This window comes from Corvus kubaryi, unplaced genomic scaffold (genome assembly GCF_017639235.1).
Source record: "Corvus kubaryi isolate FWS band 111438036 unplaced genomic scaffold, C.kubaryi_AGA036_p1.0 split1-37296, whole genome shotgun sequence".
NCBI classification, from domain to species: domain Eukaryota; kingdom Metazoa; phylum Chordata; class Aves; order Passeriformes; family Corvidae; genus Corvus; species Corvus kubaryi.
In genome coordinates, this window is record NW_024582075.1 from 18,042,663 (window position 1) to 18,063,020 (window position 20,358).

The 20,358-nt window shown below is 37.0% G+C and overlaps 1 protein-coding gene across 5 annotated transcripts in view; it reads right to left on the minus strand.

The window, feature by feature from the left end:
- Nucleotides 1–20,358, minus strand: part of SMARCA2 (SWI/SNF related, matrix associated, actin dependent regulator of chromatin, subfamily a, member 2) — a 121,447-nt gene that overhangs the window by 49,853 nt on the left and 51,236 nt on the right. For all 5 annotated transcript variants that reach the window (XM_042012966.1, XM_042012962.1, XM_042012965.1 and 2 more), the window contains 13 exons: nt 20,255–20,315; nt 18,304–18,404; nt 17,880–18,027; nt 16,227–16,390; nt 14,551–14,617; nt 13,867–13,977; nt 12,108–12,350; nt 11,704–11,817; nt 9,580–9,687; nt 7,051–7,137; nt 6,106–6,152; nt 4,577–4,743; nt 144–307 (listed from right to left, as the gene is read on the minus strand). In XM_042012966.1, coding sequence (XP_041868900.1) covers nt 144–307; nt 4,577–4,743; nt 6,106–6,152; nt 7,051–7,137; nt 9,580–9,687; nt 11,704–11,817; nt 12,108–12,350; nt 13,867–13,977; nt 14,551–14,617; nt 16,227–16,390; nt 17,880–18,027; nt 18,304–18,404; nt 20,255–20,315 — 1,582 coding nt within the window. The remainder of the gene's footprint in view (nt 1–143; nt 308–4,576; nt 4,744–6,105; nt 6,153–7,050; nt 7,138–9,579; nt 9,688–11,703; nt 11,818–12,107; nt 12,351–13,866; nt 13,978–14,550; nt 14,618–16,226; nt 16,391–17,879; nt 18,028–18,303; nt 18,405–20,254; nt 20,316–20,358) is intronic.

A 20,358-nucleotide genomic window follows, 5' to 3' on the forward strand; every position in this document is an offset into this window, starting at 1 on the left:
CTAATTCCTCTCAAAGAAGCATTTTATCTCCTATTTGGATTTTTTCCTTTCAACCCAAGCTGTATCATCTATTTAAAGAAGCAACTCAAAAAAGCATCATGTATTCTTTGCACATTTCACAAAGGTAAGAAAATAAAAATAACCTGATGAGGGTTCCAGTCACTGTCAAAGATAATAACAGTGTCAGCAGCCTGGAGATTTAAGCCTAGCCCTCCAGCCCTTGTACTCAGTAAGAAGATAAAGTATTGTGATCCAGGTTCATTGAACTTCTTCAACAGAGCAGCTCGATCCTCTGATTTTGTTGTGCCTAAAAAAAAATAGAAATACTGTATAATAAAGATGTGAACTGCAATAATATAAATACAATGTGTGTTGCTAAAAGTACATGGGAAAGGGTTATTTTAATGCACTACACTTTGACACCTCTGACACATTTTCCGTAACACTGGCCATGAATGTTTAGGTCAACTGCCTATCACACCTACAAGATGGACTTCTAAAGGTCTCTTCTAATGCATTTGTTTTGACATTCCTAAAGTAGATCTTAAAATGTTGGCTAACATTGTTATACCTTTTTATAACTCACATAAATTTCAATTGAAGCTAATATATACAAACAGAAGAGAGCTCTAGTTTTGATTAATGCCTTCTGGCTACGGCAACATTAAATATTTTTAAAATACTTATACTACTTATATCGAGATTTATCAAAATGTCACTATTTGCCTTCGGAGTCATAGTTAATACTAAAAGACTGAGAATTCTTAAAATGTCCCATCTTGAGGGTGATATATGTACAGAAGATGAAATTACAAAATTTTTTTTACTACTATGGTGGGTTGTTCCCCAGCTAGTTTCCAGATACAACCCCCTGCCTTCCCAAACTCAGCAGTATATGGGGAGGAAATAAGACAGAAAAGCTCCTGTGCTGAGATAAAGGCAGCTTAGTAAAAGTGAAAGGCGTGTACGCAAGGACAAGAGGAGGAATTTATTTACAACTTCCCATCAGCAACCAGATGTCCAGCCACTTCCTGGGAAGCAGGGCCTCAACACCTGTAATGACTAATTGGGAAGACAAATTGTTGGGGAAGATGAAACAGGAAAGCCTTATAAATATGATTGCCTGACAAAAGATTTTGGGAATATGAAAACTACAGGCAACATCGAAATGAAAGCCACTTTTGAAATACCAAGTCTTAGTTACTGAACAACTAGAAAACAATGGTATGGCCGACTGAAGATAATCCCCTCTTGATGGAACAATACCCTCTGCTTGCAAGCAGGTCCAAGGGTCAGAGCAGACCCTACTAGCTCAGCAGAAGGGGTCCAAAGAGTAGTTTTTAGAAGTTAAGATGTAACACTCTATGGTAATATAAGAACTCTTACAGGCTGTATGTAAATGCTATAGGATTTGTATCTTGTATTAGATTGGTTAGTGACAATTAGAATATTCAGTACAGAAGATGATTTATTGTATTGTAACCAGGACTTCAGACTATTCCACTTCCACTCTATTCTCTTGCTTCCACTCTTGCTCTTACACTCTCTCTCTCTCTCTCTCACCCGCTTACTCTCTTGCTCTCTTGGGCCTGCTCAGAGCTGAGTCTGGCAGCTCTGAGCAGTGCCCCTATACCCACGCCTTTACAATAAACCCCTGTGTCCCAAGATCAGACTATAGAGATCTCTCGTCTCCATCCGTCTCCGTCCCGCCAGTAACCTACACAAATGCTGTAACAAGTAATGTCCCTGCATCCTCTTCTTTTCCCTCAGGTTTTACTGCTGTTCACAACCCTTTGGTCACCTTGGGTCAGCTGTCTCATCTGGGTCCCAATTCAATGCAGCCTGCTGGCCTTGGGGGTGAGGGGTGTTTGGAGAGAAAGCCTTGACACTGCAAGTGCTGCTCAGCAATAGCCAAACACTGTGTGACGTCACTGGTGGTGTTACAAACCCTGCTGAGCCACAAATGCAAAGCACAGCACTATATGGGCCGCTAGGAGGAAAATTAACTCCATGCCACCTGTAGCCACCACAATCACACAGCCAAACTGCCGGCCCACTGCTGACCCAGTGAACCCCACAATAAACACATGAATTGGGTAGGAAATACTCCATGCAAGAAGACAGCTGGACAGAACCTGGATAGATTGGATCCATGTATAGAAGATATCTGCTATTATGAAACTGGAAGAGAAAGGGTTTATCTAATTTAATGAACGACCCGAAAAAGACAATGAGGTATATTTACCATACTATATCTTGCCACAAACATTCTGGCCTGAAAAATAATTCATTCAAAAATACATGATGTAAAGTAATCTAAAACAATTTAAATGCAATGTAATTTATCTTTCTTGAATAGAAGTTTTAAAACACATGCAGGCCAGAGGTGTGAAGAGGGGCTTCTTAGCATGCTAATATGTTCTTCAGACGGTTTTGTCATTCCATGGCACAGTGAGACAGCTCATTTATGTGTCCATTTCATAATCCCATTTTACATTCAAGGATAATATTGGTTCAACTTCACGTTCATTAATATTTGCAAAGGATGAGACTATTTCTTGGTATTACTTTTTCTTCTGAATAAAGCATGAAGCTAAGAGTCAATTTAAAATGCTGTTAAAAAACATTCAGAAGAAACTTCAAGTCTCACTTACACTGTTCTCTATATTTATCTTAAATCATTGCTTCTCTGTTAAAAAAGTATTCTGATAAATGCTGCTGGCATTAGTAATACTATAATGTGTGAGATAAAACATTAAGTAAAAATGACCACTATTTAATAAGCTCAGTATGAGGCAGAGATCATCAACATGGAAGAAGACCAAAATGGAAACTTCTTTCAAACAGATTTAAGACTCAGGTGGGATTCACTATTTTTAGTTTTCCTTTCATAGAATTGCAGGAATCAATTAGAGAATCAAATAGATTGGAAAAGACCTGTGAGATCATTGACTCCAACCTTTGATCAAACACCACCTTGTCAACCACACCATGGCACTGAGTGCCACATCCAGTCTTTCCTTAAACACCTCCAGGGACAGTGACTCTCCCACATCCCTGGGCAGCCCATTCCAGGGCCCAATCACCCCTTCTGTGAAGAAATACCTCCTAATGTCCAATCTGAACCTCCCCTGGTGCAACTTGAGACTGTGTCCTCTTGTCCTGTCACTGGTTGCCCAGGAAAAGAGCCCAACCCCCATCTGGATACACCCTCCTTTTGGGGAGCTGTAGAGAGTGATAAGGTCCCCCCTCAGCCTCCTTTTCTCCAGGCTAAACAAACAACCTCAACTCCATCAGCTGCTCCTCATAGGACTGGTGTTACAGACCCTTCATCAGGTCTGTTGCCCTTCTCTGGACACGCTCCAGCACTTCCATGTCTTTCTTGGAGCGCGGGACCCAGAACTGGACCCAGAACTGGCAGTATGGCCTCTCCAGTGGGTACTCACTCAGCAGAGGGGGACAATCCCTGCCCTGGTCCTGCTGGCCACACTGTTGCTGGTACAGGCCAGGATGCCATTGGCCTTCTTGGCCACCTGGGCACACCCTGGCTCATGTTCAGCTGCTGGCACCAGCACCCCCAGGTCCTTTTCCTGTGGGCAGCTTTGCAGCCACTCTGCCCCAGCCTGTGGCACTGCCTGGGGTTGTTGTGACCCACGGGCAGGACCTGGCACGGGGCCTTGTAGAACCTCACACCACTGGCCTTGGCTCATCGATCCAGCCTGTCCAGATTCCTCTGTGGAGCCTTCCTATCCTCCAGCAGGTCTACACTCACATCCAACTTGGTGTCATCTCTGAATCTACTGAGGGTACATTCAATCCCCTCATCCAGATCATGCACAAAGATATTGAACACTCAACAGAGATATTAAACAAAATAAAGATATTGGTATCTACAATGTTTCTAAATCCTCTTTTTATTTAACGTAATAAAACATATCTACATATGAAGAAATTGAGGATTTTTATATTCCTGTGAAATTCAGGCACGATGCTGAAATTCAGCTATCCTGTGAAGAATAGCAGTTGAATTTTAAACAGATAAAAATGATTTTATTCCATTGGAATAGAGGCATTATCATCTCTTATCATGAGAATACTTTCAGGCAACTTAAATAGTGATGACTAATGGGGACCCTGGATTTTAAACCCTGTGTGAAAAAGAGATGAGCCTTTAAGCAGCAAATTTATACATAATCTGCACTCCTGGAATGGACCTGAGTCTTTATCAAAAGAATCCATTGACCAAATGGTCTGCAGGTTAAACAGATAAAAGAAAACACTGAAAGAGACAATTACTTCTACCGACAGAAGCAAAAGTATGTCTTTCTCAGTACCTTGTCTGGAAGAATATGGGAAATTCTAGTAAACTGCCCCTGAAGGGTCTACTGCCATAATTTCATGGTAAACACACTTGCAGAATTATAAAATAGTTTCGAACCTGTTTACACTTTTGTATAGTGATAACACAGCACTGTTATGGAAACACTGGGAGGAGAACCCAAGGCTCCCATGCCCAAACTAATGAAGGATGCTACCTCCTACCTTATTGTTTATCCTTTTTCTCCATTTAGCTTACCATCAAGACGCAGGTAAAGGAAATTTCGAAAGGCAAAGTAGTCTTCCATAATGGTCATGAGTGATGTCATTTGACAGAAAAGAAGCACACGATGGTTAGTAGCTCGTAACTTTGGTAGAATACGATCGAGTAGTTCAAACTTCCCTGAGGCCCGATAAAGTTCAGCTCTGTTGGAGAGAAGCAGCACAGTAAATGCCAGAATAAGCCGCCATTTGAAAGTCTGTAGTCATTATCATGTCAGAATATAACAAAAAGACTAATTTACTTAATCTAAACAAGACTAATAATTTCCTGATTTTTCTTCAATTACAAAATCTGTCCTGACTTTCAATCACACAGAATATCTTTATGAAATTCAATTCTTTTTCATTATTTATTAAAACAAACGTTATTTCTCAGCCAGATAAGCATTGTATAAGCTAAGACATTCACCTGCTATTTAATTTTCAACTGGCATTAAAAACAACTTTCAATTGCAACTGCAGTTTCAAATTGTATGCATCGGTCATATGTTGGAAACAACCCCCTTTCCACTCAACTATTACGCACATGGAAGTGAAATACTGCAAACTGAACTAATATACGGAGACAGCGGCAGGAGTCTGACATAGGATATACTCTTTAGCCATACAACTTTAGTTGTCCTGAACAGTGTTCACCTGCTTTGATTAGCTACACTTTTGTCTTCTAATGCAAAGAATTTCAAATTGACTCTCAGCACTGAAATTCAACCCATAAAACAGAAAATGAGTAGAAGTAAACAGGATGTCTAAATCAGCATCACAGTGATATACTTTAGAGAAACAAACATCATGCAACTTTTCTCTAACCTTGAGTCTGTACTCTCAAAATACAACTTATCATTAGCAATGGTACAAAATCCAGAAGGTACAGAGCCTTCTGATATGCACACATCTGTAATCAGCCAAAGACTAAACTGTTTAGGAGACAAGTATTCTGGTATTCTAGCTAAGGAGACAAACAGCCTGGTATACTAGGTAAGAAAAAAAAAGAAAAGAATTGTCATTAACACCTATACAGGAAGAAAGTTAGGTGGATGATATACATTTTTTGTTTAGAAAGCATCTATTAACCTGCCAGTTGCCCAACGTGTCAAGAAAAATAAAACAAATCTTTTTCATTTCTGATAATGGAAGAAATGCTACTTTAATTTGGAATAAAGATAGTAAAGAAGGTAAAGTAGAAGGCAAAAGTAACAAGAGAGAGAAGAAAATCCTAACAGATATCTCTAGAGTCATCCCAATGAATTTCAGATGGTGTATTATTCCAAAATAAGGGGAAAGGAAGACAGAGTCTTTTCTGCCTGCCATCGTGAAAGAGTCGGACAGTCATGAAAAGATCTTGTAACACTTCTAGTACTAACAGGTTTTGATTTACATATGTGCCCTGTACTTCCTCTGCCTTTGTATGAACTGCTTGAGTTTGCTGACATGTAGCTTCCAGAAAAAGACTGTGATCATTAATTCCAATACAACACTATGGACAGGAGGAAAAACAGGAAGAGTTACCCATTAATGACACCATTTGAGTAGCCCAGATGTTCAGCGAAGGACTCCTGCAAAGTTATAAGCAATAAACATATTACAAACTACACAGTAACCAAAAATTACACTTTCTTATAGAAATCAAATTAAATATATGAGTGTTGAGGTTTGAGTTCAATGATGTTCATACTCTCAGAAGCCACCTTGTGGCAACAGTGCTCTGCTTAATGTTTTCCTATACTATTATTTAAAATTCATGAAGAAGTGACTTCTGCAGCATACATTTTACCAGATTACAAATACAGTAGAATACTAACTAACTTATACTAATTAGTAGACGATCCATCTGCAAATTACTCAGTTTAATTACTCAGCATACAAGATAACGAAGAATGAAAACTACAATAATAATAATAATTAATAATAATACATCACAGTAGGTACTTAATTATATTTTCATAAACATAGATATCTATGACACTTTCTATCTTTTCAGATATATTTATGTACTTAGATCCTATTGAGAGATGTTATATAGATAGTACATTTTTGCTGAAAAAACAAGATGGATGGAATAGAACAATTTTAATTGGCACTGTAGAAGATTAGCAGTCTGCTAATTACAAAGATTCTACACATGATATTTTGAACTAGTGTCTGTATGTCATAAGGTTGGTGTATGTGGATACTAAGTTGCTCTGGGTTGTCTTAAATTAACAAAAAAACCCCTCACTTTTTAAAGACACTGTTCCATAAAATTAAATACTTTAAAACTAGACTTTGGATTATCAATACAAAGATGGCACTTGTTGACTATAATAAATGGTTTTTTTCCAAATCTTTCCTTTCCAGTATAAATTATTTGGACAGAAATGCCCCCTCCCATATACATAAGCTTTAGCAGCAGTTTTCTATTATTTTAGCCATCTGAATAAAAACAACTCTCAAAATCTAACCTATCAGTCTTACCTCAATGTGTTGAAACATGTATGGGTGATTGCATATCTTTCTCAATTGCATGATAGTGTTCATAAGAGTTTTTGCTCCACCTTTTCCCTACAGGTACAAACAATGCAAATCAAATGATAAATTAATTAATGATTAAATTAATTAATATATTTACAAATATAACCTTTTAAAATATTTTTATCCCAAACCCAAACACTGCATCCCTAATAAAAAAAACAAAACCAAATGGAAACCAAAAAACCATTAAAACTCCCCAATAATAAAAACCAAACCAGGCCAACCAACCAAACCAAAACAACAAAAATCCAGAACAGTTCTCTTGCTGTCATCTGTCGTAAGGATGCTCTGTAATGAAAAAGGAAGACCTGGAAGTAATCCATGAAGCGCACTACATTTCTACCTGCCATATTTATGGTGGGAAGCAGAGCATCTACTGTCCTGATTATTTATACTGTTTATTATGAAACCATACAAACTCCGTAGTGTCTGAACCCTCTAAGAGGAAATCATTCTAGCTGGGTTCTATTCAATTCCACAGTAACTTCTCCAGTCTGTTAACTTGGTATATGGGTTTCTCACTCCAGCCCGAGTAAAACATCAGGCCACAGGTAAAAAAATGTTAAAGCTCACCAAATTCATGAGTCGTCTTATTATTTATGGAAGTATATTCTCAAAACACACACTACAGTTAATGGTGTAGAAGCAGGACACTCATCAGTCAGCTGTGCTAGAACAAACTGTATGGTTTAAAACTAACTGCAGTTGGTCAATGTAAGTTTGAGAATATTTGTATCACATTAATATTGCCAAAATCTTGTTGCTTTCAAATGCCATTTTGTTTTGTTGTCATTTTATATAAATGTAAACAGAGTGGCATCAATATTCCAAGCTTACTATATGACTAATTTAGATTTATTTTTAAAATCTCAGCCAAAACAATTTACCAATTTCAAGTTTTAAAACCAAGGGAAAATACACTACTTGACCATAATACATACTAGCAATATTCTAGTCTTTTAGTCTTTTCTAGGAAGTACACTGAAATCATAACTTTCATCTAGAGCAGAGATTATTATCTATTTGAAGGGGGCACTCCACACATTTAAAACTTGGTTTTCTCTCCAGGATCATCTCACATTTGCTCCAAAATGCAGTTCATATTTGTTATAAAAATAATCTCCTAGAGCTTTCCATCTTAGCAAATTGTCTCTAATCTCAGCTGGGTCCAGGCCAGAGCTGCAGAAAGACAAGATTTTTTCCTAACACAATAGTTGTTTGATCATTGAAGCCAAGCGGTCTTAACGACCACCTCCCTCTGCTGACAACAGGCAGCAGTGATAACAGACCTTGATTCAACATTTAAAGAAAAAAATTAGTTAAGAAAGGGTTGCAAGAAAGGCAAAATTTTAGTCCCTTGGGGAGAGAGGAAGGCAAGGGAAATGTTCAGAAAACAGCAAAGGCCATTTTAACTGGTTAAACACAAAGCCAGGTAGAGAAACAGGTAGGACAAAATACACAGAAGCTTCTGAGCAGATGAAAAAAAAGAGATCAGAAAAGGAAGGAAGTAGAAGACTGTGATACAAAATGAAATTTTAGGACAAATACAAAGACATCAAACTGAAAAACTGCTTAAAAACACAAGTGAGGAACACGAATTAATGTCTAAAAAATGTTCGAACTATGAAGATGAGTTTCAATATCCAAGGCAAAAATCCTTTGTCTGGAGTTTAATTAAGCACCAGCAAAGAAAACAATCTGACTGTAAAGAACTAGGAAGGTAAAATAAGATACTGAATAGAAAAATCACCCACTGTACCAATGCAACCTGAAAAAGGATTATGGGAAGACTGTATGTGATTGCACTGCATTAGCAATATACACAAGAGGGTACAAACTGAAACTGTTACATTCTAGATATTCTGCAGTGTCTGTTCAAAGTATTTCACATTTACTACAGTATTTCAAATTTGTTATTATGTGAAAAGTTGATGGAGTGGCAAATTCTTTACTCTGTATTGACTCGATCAAATCCCATGACAGCATAACCAACATTTACTAACACATAGTCTAAATTTGATTATATGACTTTGAATCTTACTGATCTCTTAAAGAATTTTGACACCAACAGATCTTGTAAGGATGAACACAAGCATACAGTCTTAGCTGACTGAAACAAGACTTAACTAATAGCTCTGAAAGACAAGATAAATGACCTTCTGTCGCCATTGCTGCCACAATCACAATTATTCAGATATATTATTGAATTAAACTCAGCCAAGGGAAATGCAGTCTTTTCTCAAACATTGCCTGTTTGAAGAAAGGCACTGCAACTACACTGAATACAAGCAGTATCTTCCCCTTGTGAATAGCTGCAGCCCTGTAAATGAAAGGCATGCCTGAGATTTCTCTTCCCATGACAGATACCTGCAGTAAGAGTCTACACATTAATTTTATAAAACAGAAATCAAATTGTTAACATGTTCATAATACATTATTTTCTTTATATTTTAGTCTTTCTTTCTTTCATACCTTCTTGTCTTTTTCAGAACCATCTGTGAGAAGGATTCCCTTGGCTTGCATGTGACGGTACAGGATCTTTTGAAGAGCTGACATATCACATTTGATCACATATTCCACCTGGTGCAAAAAAAAAAAACAAAACCAAAAACCATAAACACAATGACATAATAATGTTAGTAGGATCTAACTGCAGATTCTTGTCATTCTAGAACAAAACAAAACAAAACAACCTTACTAATCTTTTATCTGTACCATAACACCACATAAAATTTCAACAACCAGCACTCCAACTGCAAGCACAGCAGTGAGTATCTCAAAAGATTATCTGTTAGTCACAATTGCAGTGAGATAGCTGGATCCTAACGATGCAACTGCAGGATTACCAAACATACTTTATTTCTCACTCTGTAATTTTTAAAATCTAAAAATAATTTAAAACTGATTTTATATTTAACATGCAACTAAAAAAGTATTTTATGTTTCATAACCCATGGAATTTATTGTGTCTGTTAAGCTTTATAGAAATATTAAGCAAAGCATTATAAAAATATCATCACTGTATATCTAGCAATTAAGAATCCCTCACAGAGTCTAACTGGCATAATATTTACCTAGGTTGTCACAGAAATATGCCATTTTCTCAACATACACTAAAACACAGGGAATTAATACAGTATTGTATGACCCCTACATTCAGCCTGACTTGTTCAGCTTTTTAAAACTCTATTTGTTTTTTGACTGCATACTAGATTTAAAAACAGTAACACAAAGACTTCACACACCAATTTTATGTCATTTTTTCTACTGCCCAATGTCTGGATTATAGTCACTATGTTTCTAGTAAGTTATGTTAAATAAAAACTGTAATATAACAAAACCACACTAGTGGCTAGAAATCCTTCAAGCTGTGAATAAAAGACAAAGCATAAGCTTCCTAACGTTTAATAAATAAAAGGGAAGAAAATTATCAGATATTTTCTTCTCAGAAAGACTGGAGTATGAACTCCTTAAAGACAAGTCACTTTCTTCAACGGCTTCTTCACCAAGATTAGCAAAAGCAAATGAACCTTATTAACAGGCTTCAGTCCCCAAGTTCAGTCCTCAGGGTTGGATGAATTCCTTTTCTCAAGATGATGGCAACAAAAAGAAACATAGCCTTCTGAGTATGAATGTGTATGCAACTTGAAAATTTTCCCTCTCCAAAGCCTATTATTGGATTTATCAAACACAGTGGGCTTGATTTTGGTATTATTTTCAAATGCAAGTATGTTTTATTCTCAAATAAATGCCTTCTGAGGGTATTGAAATTTGACATTTGAAGGAACAAAAATTTGCAACAGCAGTAGTGTTGACATGATTATAAAGATGAAAAATAATTTTTAAATGCCTTTCTTTGTATTGTCTCTAAGCATCTGTACAGAGTTCTTAATTCATTTAGCCAGTCAGCTTATAACACATCTTACAAATATTACAGTTTGGTATGGTTTTAAATCCAGTTGACCTTAAAACCAAATTTTCCTTATCACACCTTCAAATTTACTTTTTTTTATTTAGTTGCTGTTGTTATTCCGGGAAGAGGGATGTGGAATTGCAGAGGAGGACACAGTGGGACAAGATGAGTTACCCAGAAATAAAAACAATTACCTTTGAAATCAGAAAATAATTTTAAGTTCTGAATTTAAAAGCCACTAGTTAAAAAAATGGTGTAATTTCAACAAGAGACTTCACACAATTCCTGGAATGATAATGCAGGACCAATTGTGCCTGCTTTATGAAGTCCAGTAGTCCTTCAAGAATTTCAGTGAACTAGCTTCAGCCCAGTTCAAGGAGTATGATACAGGACAGAATTTTATGCTCAGCGTATGGCTGACTCACAAACTGAAACCAGACTCTACAGAAAGAAGTTGCATATCTTACAGTGGTTACAACAAACACATTTAAAGTTGGTGAGGAATCCTGAGAATGCAGAAACTTCAGGTACTCAGGCTTCCTCAGTGACCAGCTTTCTCTGAAGAGGTATACACAAACAAATACTAAAGAGGTCCTCTTCTGCAAAATAAATCTGAAAAAGGGGCATTACTTAATGCATAGAAAGAATATTACACCCTTTCCAGAACTCCTCTCATTGCAAACCTTTTCTGGCAGTTGAGACTCAACCTCTTTCTTCAATCTTCTCAGCAAGAAGGGCCGAAGCACTTTATGGAGACGACGGATGATCAGAATAGTTTCTTCCTCATTTAAGTCCACCTAGAGGAGTTTATAAAAGTCACTACAAGGCAACTCAAGTACATTAGGTAATGTCTTCTTTCACATGAAAAGTTAAGAATGTGCAATAATTACTTGCATCTTACAACCAAACTGACTGGGTCAAAAAATACACTTTAAACATTAAAATTTTGGTATTATAAAAAAGGGGCCTTTTAGTTAAATCCCTAAGTACCAGAGCAAGTTCAAACACTAATCCTTCTGCATAAGCTCTCTTCTGTTTTCATCAAAGTGGTTTATTTCTGATCTTTTAAAAAACACTGCCACAGTACCCTTTCTCCAGTCATGGCAAATGGAGCATTGAACCACTGTTCAAAGGTGCTGCAGCTCTTGAAAATGGTTGGAAGAAGGAAATTGAGAAGAGCCCAAAGTTCAGGCAATTTGTTCTGCAAAGGAGTCCCAGTCAGCAGGATCCGCCGAGGGGCCACATAGTGAGTATTCAAGACCTGAGTCAGCTTGCAGTGATGGTTCTTCATTCGATGGCCCTCATCTACTATCATGTACTTCCACCGAATCTGAAAGAAAAAGACGAAAAGTTGGTGAAGTTAGAACAGGCCAGACTTTGTCAAGTTCCTCCCAACATGTATAGAACAAAAATACTTAAAAGCCTGAGACATTAGCCAGTCTCAACCTTGAGGAAGGCCAAATCAAGCATTATGCAACTATCAGTGTCCTTGCTAGCAGCAAACATAGAGACAAACACTAGGTATGCTCAATCTGATGTTGAATTCTGACTGCAATTGAAACAGCAAACAGCAGATTCCTTCCATTTCTGGGAAAGAGATTAGAATGACTGGCTCTTCAAGGCCAGAATATGGTTCACAGTGGAAGAAAGAAACCGCATAAACTCCAAATAAATCTGTCTGTAACAAGAACCTTGAAAGGAGACAAAAGCATTTTCAGATAAAGTAAGTATGCTCACAAACAACAGCAACCCTGAACTTTGTTTCAGCTAATCCTGTGTTTTCCCTTGAGAACAAAGCAGCATAATTAAAATCATCTCCGTTACTTCGCTTTCAACCAAAGCTTCTATTTCTTAATATGAAATCTTAAATGCAGTCACAGCAGATGTTGGAAGCTGTTGTTCAAACTCTCTGTTACCATCTGCACTACAACATGGACAGTTAACGCAAGTGTCACACTGACCATATGACTAGGAGGCCTCAGTTTGTGCTTTTAGAGGTACTACCTAATTCCATTTCCCAGGACATGATGAGTGGCATAGTGCTGTCATTCCTACCTTTCAGCAAGAGTGGGAAAAAATAGGGGAAAAGGAACATTAGGTAGTCTCAAGCTGTTTTCAAGCATTCAGAATGATGCTAAGAAAATGCACTGCCTTTGTATTACAGGACAAACAAGTAATATGCAGTAAATATGCAGCATGTAACAGACAAAAATGAAGTGAAAATGAACAACAACTCAGGAAGACCATACGGTTTCTCTGTATAGCCAAATACTTCCTTAGTCTGCTTTGTGTGCACATGAAATAGTCTTATAGTACTGTAGTTTTCATTTTAATTCATCGTACTTGATACCTACCTGTAGACAGTCAGTGAGCCCCTAGGAACTGCAATGTGTAGACTCTTTAGTCTGGATACCAAATTCATGATATAGGTAACTATTTAGTCACGTGGGGAAAAGTGACCACGTAGCTGGAAGGTCTCTAATAAGAGTGAGTGTCAGGACAGAAATAACAGAAAAAATTGAAAGTCACTGATGCATATTAGGCTGAGTATTATGCAAAGGTGAGAAAAGTAATGTTCTTCCAAGGACAGACAGGATACAGTACTGACAGAACTGCACAGAGGAATTAGTCCCCTGGCCACATTCAGGAAAATCCTAGTGTTTACATAAGGAAGAACTGTGACAGAGAAGTTCTATCAAAAAATGAGGAACAGGAAAGTAAATGAAAGGGTTAACTTTTACTGAAGGACAGAACAACTGGGAATTTCCCTATAAAACAAAAATGTGTTTTGTGGTACCTTTGAAGGTGTCTGGGTCTTGCTGTAGAGAGATAATAGTTAAAATTACCTTAGCAAGGATATGTTTGTCCTTTATTATGTATTCATAAGTAGTTAAAAGAACGTTAAATTTTCCACTTCGAAGCTGAGGAACAAGTGAGCGGCGCATTGCAGGTGTACCCTAAAAGAGAGAGACATGTGAGTTGTTATTCTCTACTTTGTTGAAGAAAAAATATTGTTTTTATGAATTAGCAGATGATGAGCAACTACATGAACCTGCCACCATACAGTAAATAATATACTGATGTAATTCCAGACCTTCGCAGAGTGCTCTTTCCCTAAACCACTGCTAGCCTGTAAAGCTGCTTAACGGGCTTATGGAAAAAAATAGACAGTGGTCTGGTCTCCCTACAAATTGCTTGGCTATATCTAGCTACTACAGCAGCTACACAAGAAAGTATTTAGCTATGAATAAAATGTTAGGTAGTTACCATCTGTAACTTTCATCGGAAGCCTTGCAATGTGGTAATTAACAATTTTATTCTGCATTTTGTACAGTGGTTTACAGTTGTTTTACTTCTACAGTCTTTCAGAGTTTGTTACAGTCTTCTTAGTATGATTAACTCACACTGCTTAGTATCTGACATACATGACAAAACCTAATGAACAGTTTAAAAGTTTGCTGAGACAGAGGAAAAACTGTCTCTAGTTCTCATTCCTTCTATTCTACAGTCATATAAAAAGCAAATCAAACCTTGTAAGATATCTTCACCACAGAAGGAGCCCATTTGTCAAATTCGTATGTCCAATTGGATAAAGTCCTATCATAGAGATTATAAAGAAGAAGTAACATTTCATCATTTGCAAATCAAACTTTATAATCGTTTCCAAGTGGTTGCCAGCTTTTCAACACGTTTTATGTAATCAACCCCCATAAATAACAACATATTTTAAAAATGCACTTTATGTACTGCAACAAAATACAAGCATGTCAGAGGAAAGTAACCACAAAAAGAAGTGTGAAACACTCTTTCAGCTTATATTCAGGGCCCTTTTTGAAACCAGTAGAAGTAGTATTTTACATGGACCTTTATACTTTGGAACATAGTAAGGATAAGAACAATATCTCTGAACAAAAAAATAGTTTTTTAAGTTCTTCTATACTACTTGTCATCCAAAAATGGACATTACAGCTTTTCAGATACAGCCCAACAAAACTGATAATAGACTTCATCTGTGTTCTACTCAAGCAGACCTACTCATAGTACCACCACTGCCACTACATGGATCCATTCTTGCACTGTTTCTGCAGTTTGATCACAACAAAAAAGTTCTTACTGCGAAGCTCATTGCTATCATGAGACAACAGCAAAAAATAACCTTGAGGTTTTTCAGCTGCTAGCTGGTTTTCTCCTTCCTAGTGGACCAATGATGGCAGCAATACTAACGACTTAGAAAAGGCAGAGAAAGGCAGCTTTTAAAACATATACAAGAAAGAACTTTCAGCTCCTCTCAGTTTTTTAAAAAACAGAGTACTTAAAAGAAATGTGATTTTTTACTGTGCCCACATGAAAATTGACATTAATACACTCCCGCTATTTTTGTTTCATAGCTCTTCTCTCGGGTGTTTCTTTTCAAACTAAGCTTATAATTTGTACCCATACAATTAGGCAAACCTGTGGCATTTATCTTAGTCAATCAGTTACTACTGCAGTGCAGCCAGAAGACACCTCAAAAGAAATTAAGAGATGACCACAAATCAAATTTATCCTAATTTTAGAACAAATTTGCATGCTCAGCACAATCGGTGGACAAACTGGCTAATGAAATTACCAGAAACTTCTGAACATCAATCAAGTCAATTACACATAAAAATAAGAAAACAACTCCTCAACATCCTATAAGAGTTCTACAGTGCCTGACATTTTTCATTCAAATCACTAAAATCCACACCTGACCTTTGGAGAAAGGAAGATACATTAGAAGAAATGTATGAAACAAGCAGCATTTTGGAAAGTTAAGGGAAAGCACGCAGCACAAGAAATAATAATAATCTGCACACCTGCCGGAAGTGTGCATATCAATCAAGACTATATATATCCAGGGGTACCTATACAGTATTTAAAAGATCAACCTCATTAAAACATGCTTGCATGGTATCAGATGAGGCACCAGCTGCTTAAAGAACTAAGCAACAGATTTTTAATATCAGTTAAAAGCTGAAAGATGAAGTGCATGCACATAACAGGAAAGAAAAAACATCCCCCTCTTTTGGCTTAAGAGTGAATTACAGTAAATTCAATACTGTTCATCAAAATTAATAGAATCAAGTGTTTTATCAGCTTTCTGGTTTTGCCAGTGTGTTGTGTTCCAAACAAACCAATGTGCAGTGCTTACGACAATAATGCCAGAATGAGACCCGTTACTTACGACAAGGGAACAATGATGAGATAGGGGCCATTGAGTCTTTTGTGCTCCATCAGGTAAGTGATGAGAGCAATAGTCTGTATTGTCTTTCCTAGTCCCATTTCATCTGCTAAAATTCCATTCAGATTGTTATTATAGAGAGAAACCATCCATTCCAGTCCCTGGAGCTGAAATGAAGAGTAAGAGTTTCACTTATTTAAAACTCACGAAAATAATTAATAATAAAAAATTAATAATAAATCAGCAGTATGGGACAAATGTCCAACAGAGGCACTCATATGTAAGGCTGATAAATGCCACTGCAGGAATTTGTTCCTCAATTTCAACACTGTCAAATGCTAACTTTCTGCGTGTACTTCATGACATTTGCCTGTGTCAATTAAAATCTTTCAAAACGAAACTTGTCAAATCTGCACAGAACATGTAAGCCTCACAGTTGCCAACTGTATCACTGGTATGCTAAAACTCTCGTAGCACATGTCCACTTAGCGTCTGCCATCAAAACTCCACGTCAGAGTAAGCCACCTTTGTCCAAATATGCCTTGTGTATAAACTTCCAGAGCTGGAAGGAAGCCAGAGTTCTGTAGCTAAGCAATGTCTACATAACAGAATTTCACACACCAAGGAATACTGCTAGGAAGCACTATTCCCTTCTGTCAGACATATTTCCACATGTGTGTATCACATTACTAACGGATTTGTGAAGTTTCTGCTTCTAACATCCAGAGTTTTCATATGTCTCATGCATGGAGAGAGCAGGAAATTAGGTAGCCCGAGAAAGTTCAGAGGGAAAACTACAATACATGCTTGAAGTAACTATCTGTTGTCCCTGCAAGACAGTATCCAAAATAATGCTGCCAATTCACTGGCTTTACATACACGTGGACTGATTCATATTTACTATTAAGCCATCAAGAGTTGACTGGAACCCGTAGTCCCACCGTATGTCCCACTTACAAAGTCGCTTCAGAATTGAAAAAAGGAAAGCTATCGTGTCTGCGTCACTATTCGTTATGTGGAGAGATACATATACACACAAATAATGCTCTGACTAGAGAAAAGGTGCAGGTTTTTGGAATTAACCAGGAAGTTGTACAATAGCAGAAGTGCGGAAAACACATGTCAAGGACATTTTCAATCACCTGTGCATCTAGGTCATGGTCAGAATACTTAAGTTCTTGGTTACTAAATCCAGTGCAAGTCTGTGAAGAACAGGTGACACCAACCTCCATAATAAAATATTTTTCTTATTTTCAAATTGTATCTATCACTGCACCGAATTATTAGGATCTTAAGTAAACAATAAAATTCTAAACTTTTGAATACTGGAAGAAGGAAAATACTGTTAACCCACCACAAATTAAAACACTAAGAACAGAAATTACAAGTCAATGAGAAAGTTAGCAAAATCAAAATATTATTCATCTGAAATGAAAAAAAGGTAGAGGTTGCTGTAAAAAGTTTGTATTATTTAAGCAGTACGTATGAAACATCATCTGTGCCAGGTGTCATTGCTCTGTCCATATTTCCAAATTCTAACCTACTAGAGACTTTGTATTTTTTAACAAGTTTTCAGTTTGCCATATGAAATACCACACTGAAATGTTCAGCATAATTCCAAGTTTCAAGTAATTTAATGTTTTAGTGATTTCTCACCTGATAATGTTTTAATGTGCCATTAATAAGAAGGGAAGACTGCTTTTCCACCCTTTCTGTGATTGCATGAGCAACAGTGTAGTAGGACTGAGACCCTCTAGCACTATACTGCATGCTATATTCATCATCCACATCTTGTTTGGCAGTCCTGGAAAGCAGAAAAGGAATTTGAGTGAATTCCCACAAACAAATATTTTTTGACCATGGCTCACATATATATGTCTAAAGAAACAGTATAAGTCCTCAATTGTGATGAGTACACCAAAGGGTGCAAGATTATAAACAGTATATAATTAAATGATCATGTTCCTTCTCCTGCAGATATTCATGCCTCAAATCACTGTACTCTAGAGAAAGCTACTCTTGTAAAATGTGACTGTAAGAAACCATGGTTCCAAACAAACAGCACTTAACAAATACTCACTCGATTATTTGCTTTGCATCTTTCTCAGAAACTTCCTCGCTGTTAGGATCCAGGAGTATCTTTTCATCTGCTTCTAGTCTGCTTGATTCTTCTTCCTCATCCTACAGAATACAGAAGAAGAACAGAAGCTCTGGGAAGTGTAATATGTTCCTCAGTCATACTTTGAACTGGCATTCACATACAGGTAGCTTTCACTGGTCAGTGGTTTACGACAGACTCACAAGGTTCAATTTACACCTGCTCTGCAATAGAACTGCACTGCAGCATAACAAGATGGTTTACTTTTGACATACATTAACTGGCAGGAAGTCATAAGACTTTGAAATAAAAACTATTTTCCCCTTTAATGATCTTACTTTCAAAACGCTTTTTCTGACTACCATATTCATGGAGAGTATTCCAGTATCATGGGGTTTTTTATGTTGTATTCTAGATGTGTGATGAATTAATAAAGCTTAAAAAACTGTCAACTACTGATTTAGGCCTCTAGTTTCTCAATTTTTTAAAACCAGTTATTTTTACTCTTTTTAAAGTAACTTGTCTTTTGGCTGCAGTTGCAGCAGACAGCAAATAACTTAAAATGTCATTAAGTGAGATTCTGAAACCTGACAGGTATCAGGCCCTTCTCTCCTCTCTTAATAATGACAGTGATGCCTTTTCCTGGTCTTAAAATCAAGAGTCATACACGGTTAGAAGGGATAAAGAGATTTTACCTTGGTATTTATTTGAAGCATCCTTAGGTGCACACATCCAGGTCATATGCAGCGAAATGCACCCCGCCGAATATGCCCCAAAAGATCAGTTGTAACATTATAGGTTTTACTAATTAGCGTATCTATCAAAGATTCCCCAATGAGAGGCTCAAGTGAGCCCCCCTCCCCAAGGAGCCTTCCCCTGGATGGTTCTATCTTGGTATTCAGAATGTGTTCTGGAGAGGACCTTGGGGTCTGGGGCACCCTGATCCCTAGCTACAAAGCTTCTAAAATGTTTAGTCTCTTAGCTTGACAAGTCCAAGAATGTAAGGAAAAAGCACTGAGAATACAGATGTTGTAAAAAGGTGTAACAGGGGTATAAAAGAAAAGGCAAAAAACCTTCATGGCATCAACAGACATGTAGAATTGTATTACCAGAAATTAGTGCTACAAAGGCACATACTGTAACGTCACACAGTCCAGTCAGTTTCAGTAGTTGTTTGGTCTAGTATTTTGAAGACTGCTAAACTTAGGAGATCTGAGCTCTATACCTAGTTCTGCTACCAGGCTGTTGATGGAACATGGTCCCTCTCTATTCCTCACTTCTGTTCTCCTTTAGAAAGTAATGATGTGAAAATGCTATGCAAGTATCAGTATTCATTATTCATAGTACCTAATATTATGACCCTACTAGCCTGGGATCTTTGTGTGTGTTAATTTTAAGATTCTTTTTAGAATTTTTGTAATAATAGTATTTAAATCACCATCCAAATACTGAATCAAATAAGCCTACCCTGAGAAGTCTGAATATAAATCCCTGGCATAATTCCTAACATTTTAATACACTTAATATATAAGTAGCAACCATGTTACTTTATTGCCTATAAAACCTCTGATGCATAAACCTTGAAGATGTTAATTTCATTCAGCACAAAGCCACAATGCAGCATTTCCTGAGATGTATTTTAAAATAGGAACCCACTTAATTCTCCAGTTCATTATTATTAATAATCAGAGTAAAATACTCATTCTTCCTAACCACAATTACCAGTTAGGCATTTAGAGTGCATATAAAGAACAACTGCTATAAATCAAGAACTACAGAATCAATTAATTTTCCTGTTTGTATTAGTCTTAAAGCACCTACACATCTGCTATCACTTCCCCTCTCTTCACTACGAAGAAGGGGAAAATGAAATATGAAATAAGTACTTGTTTTTTACTGTATTGTCCCAGTATTTCTTTTTAAAGATACATACCTCCTCCTCATATTCAGAACCACTCTCATCTTCACTGTCTGATCTGGGAGCAACTTCATAGCTGTACAAAAATGACAGAAAGATTGTGAATTAGAGTGAACAAG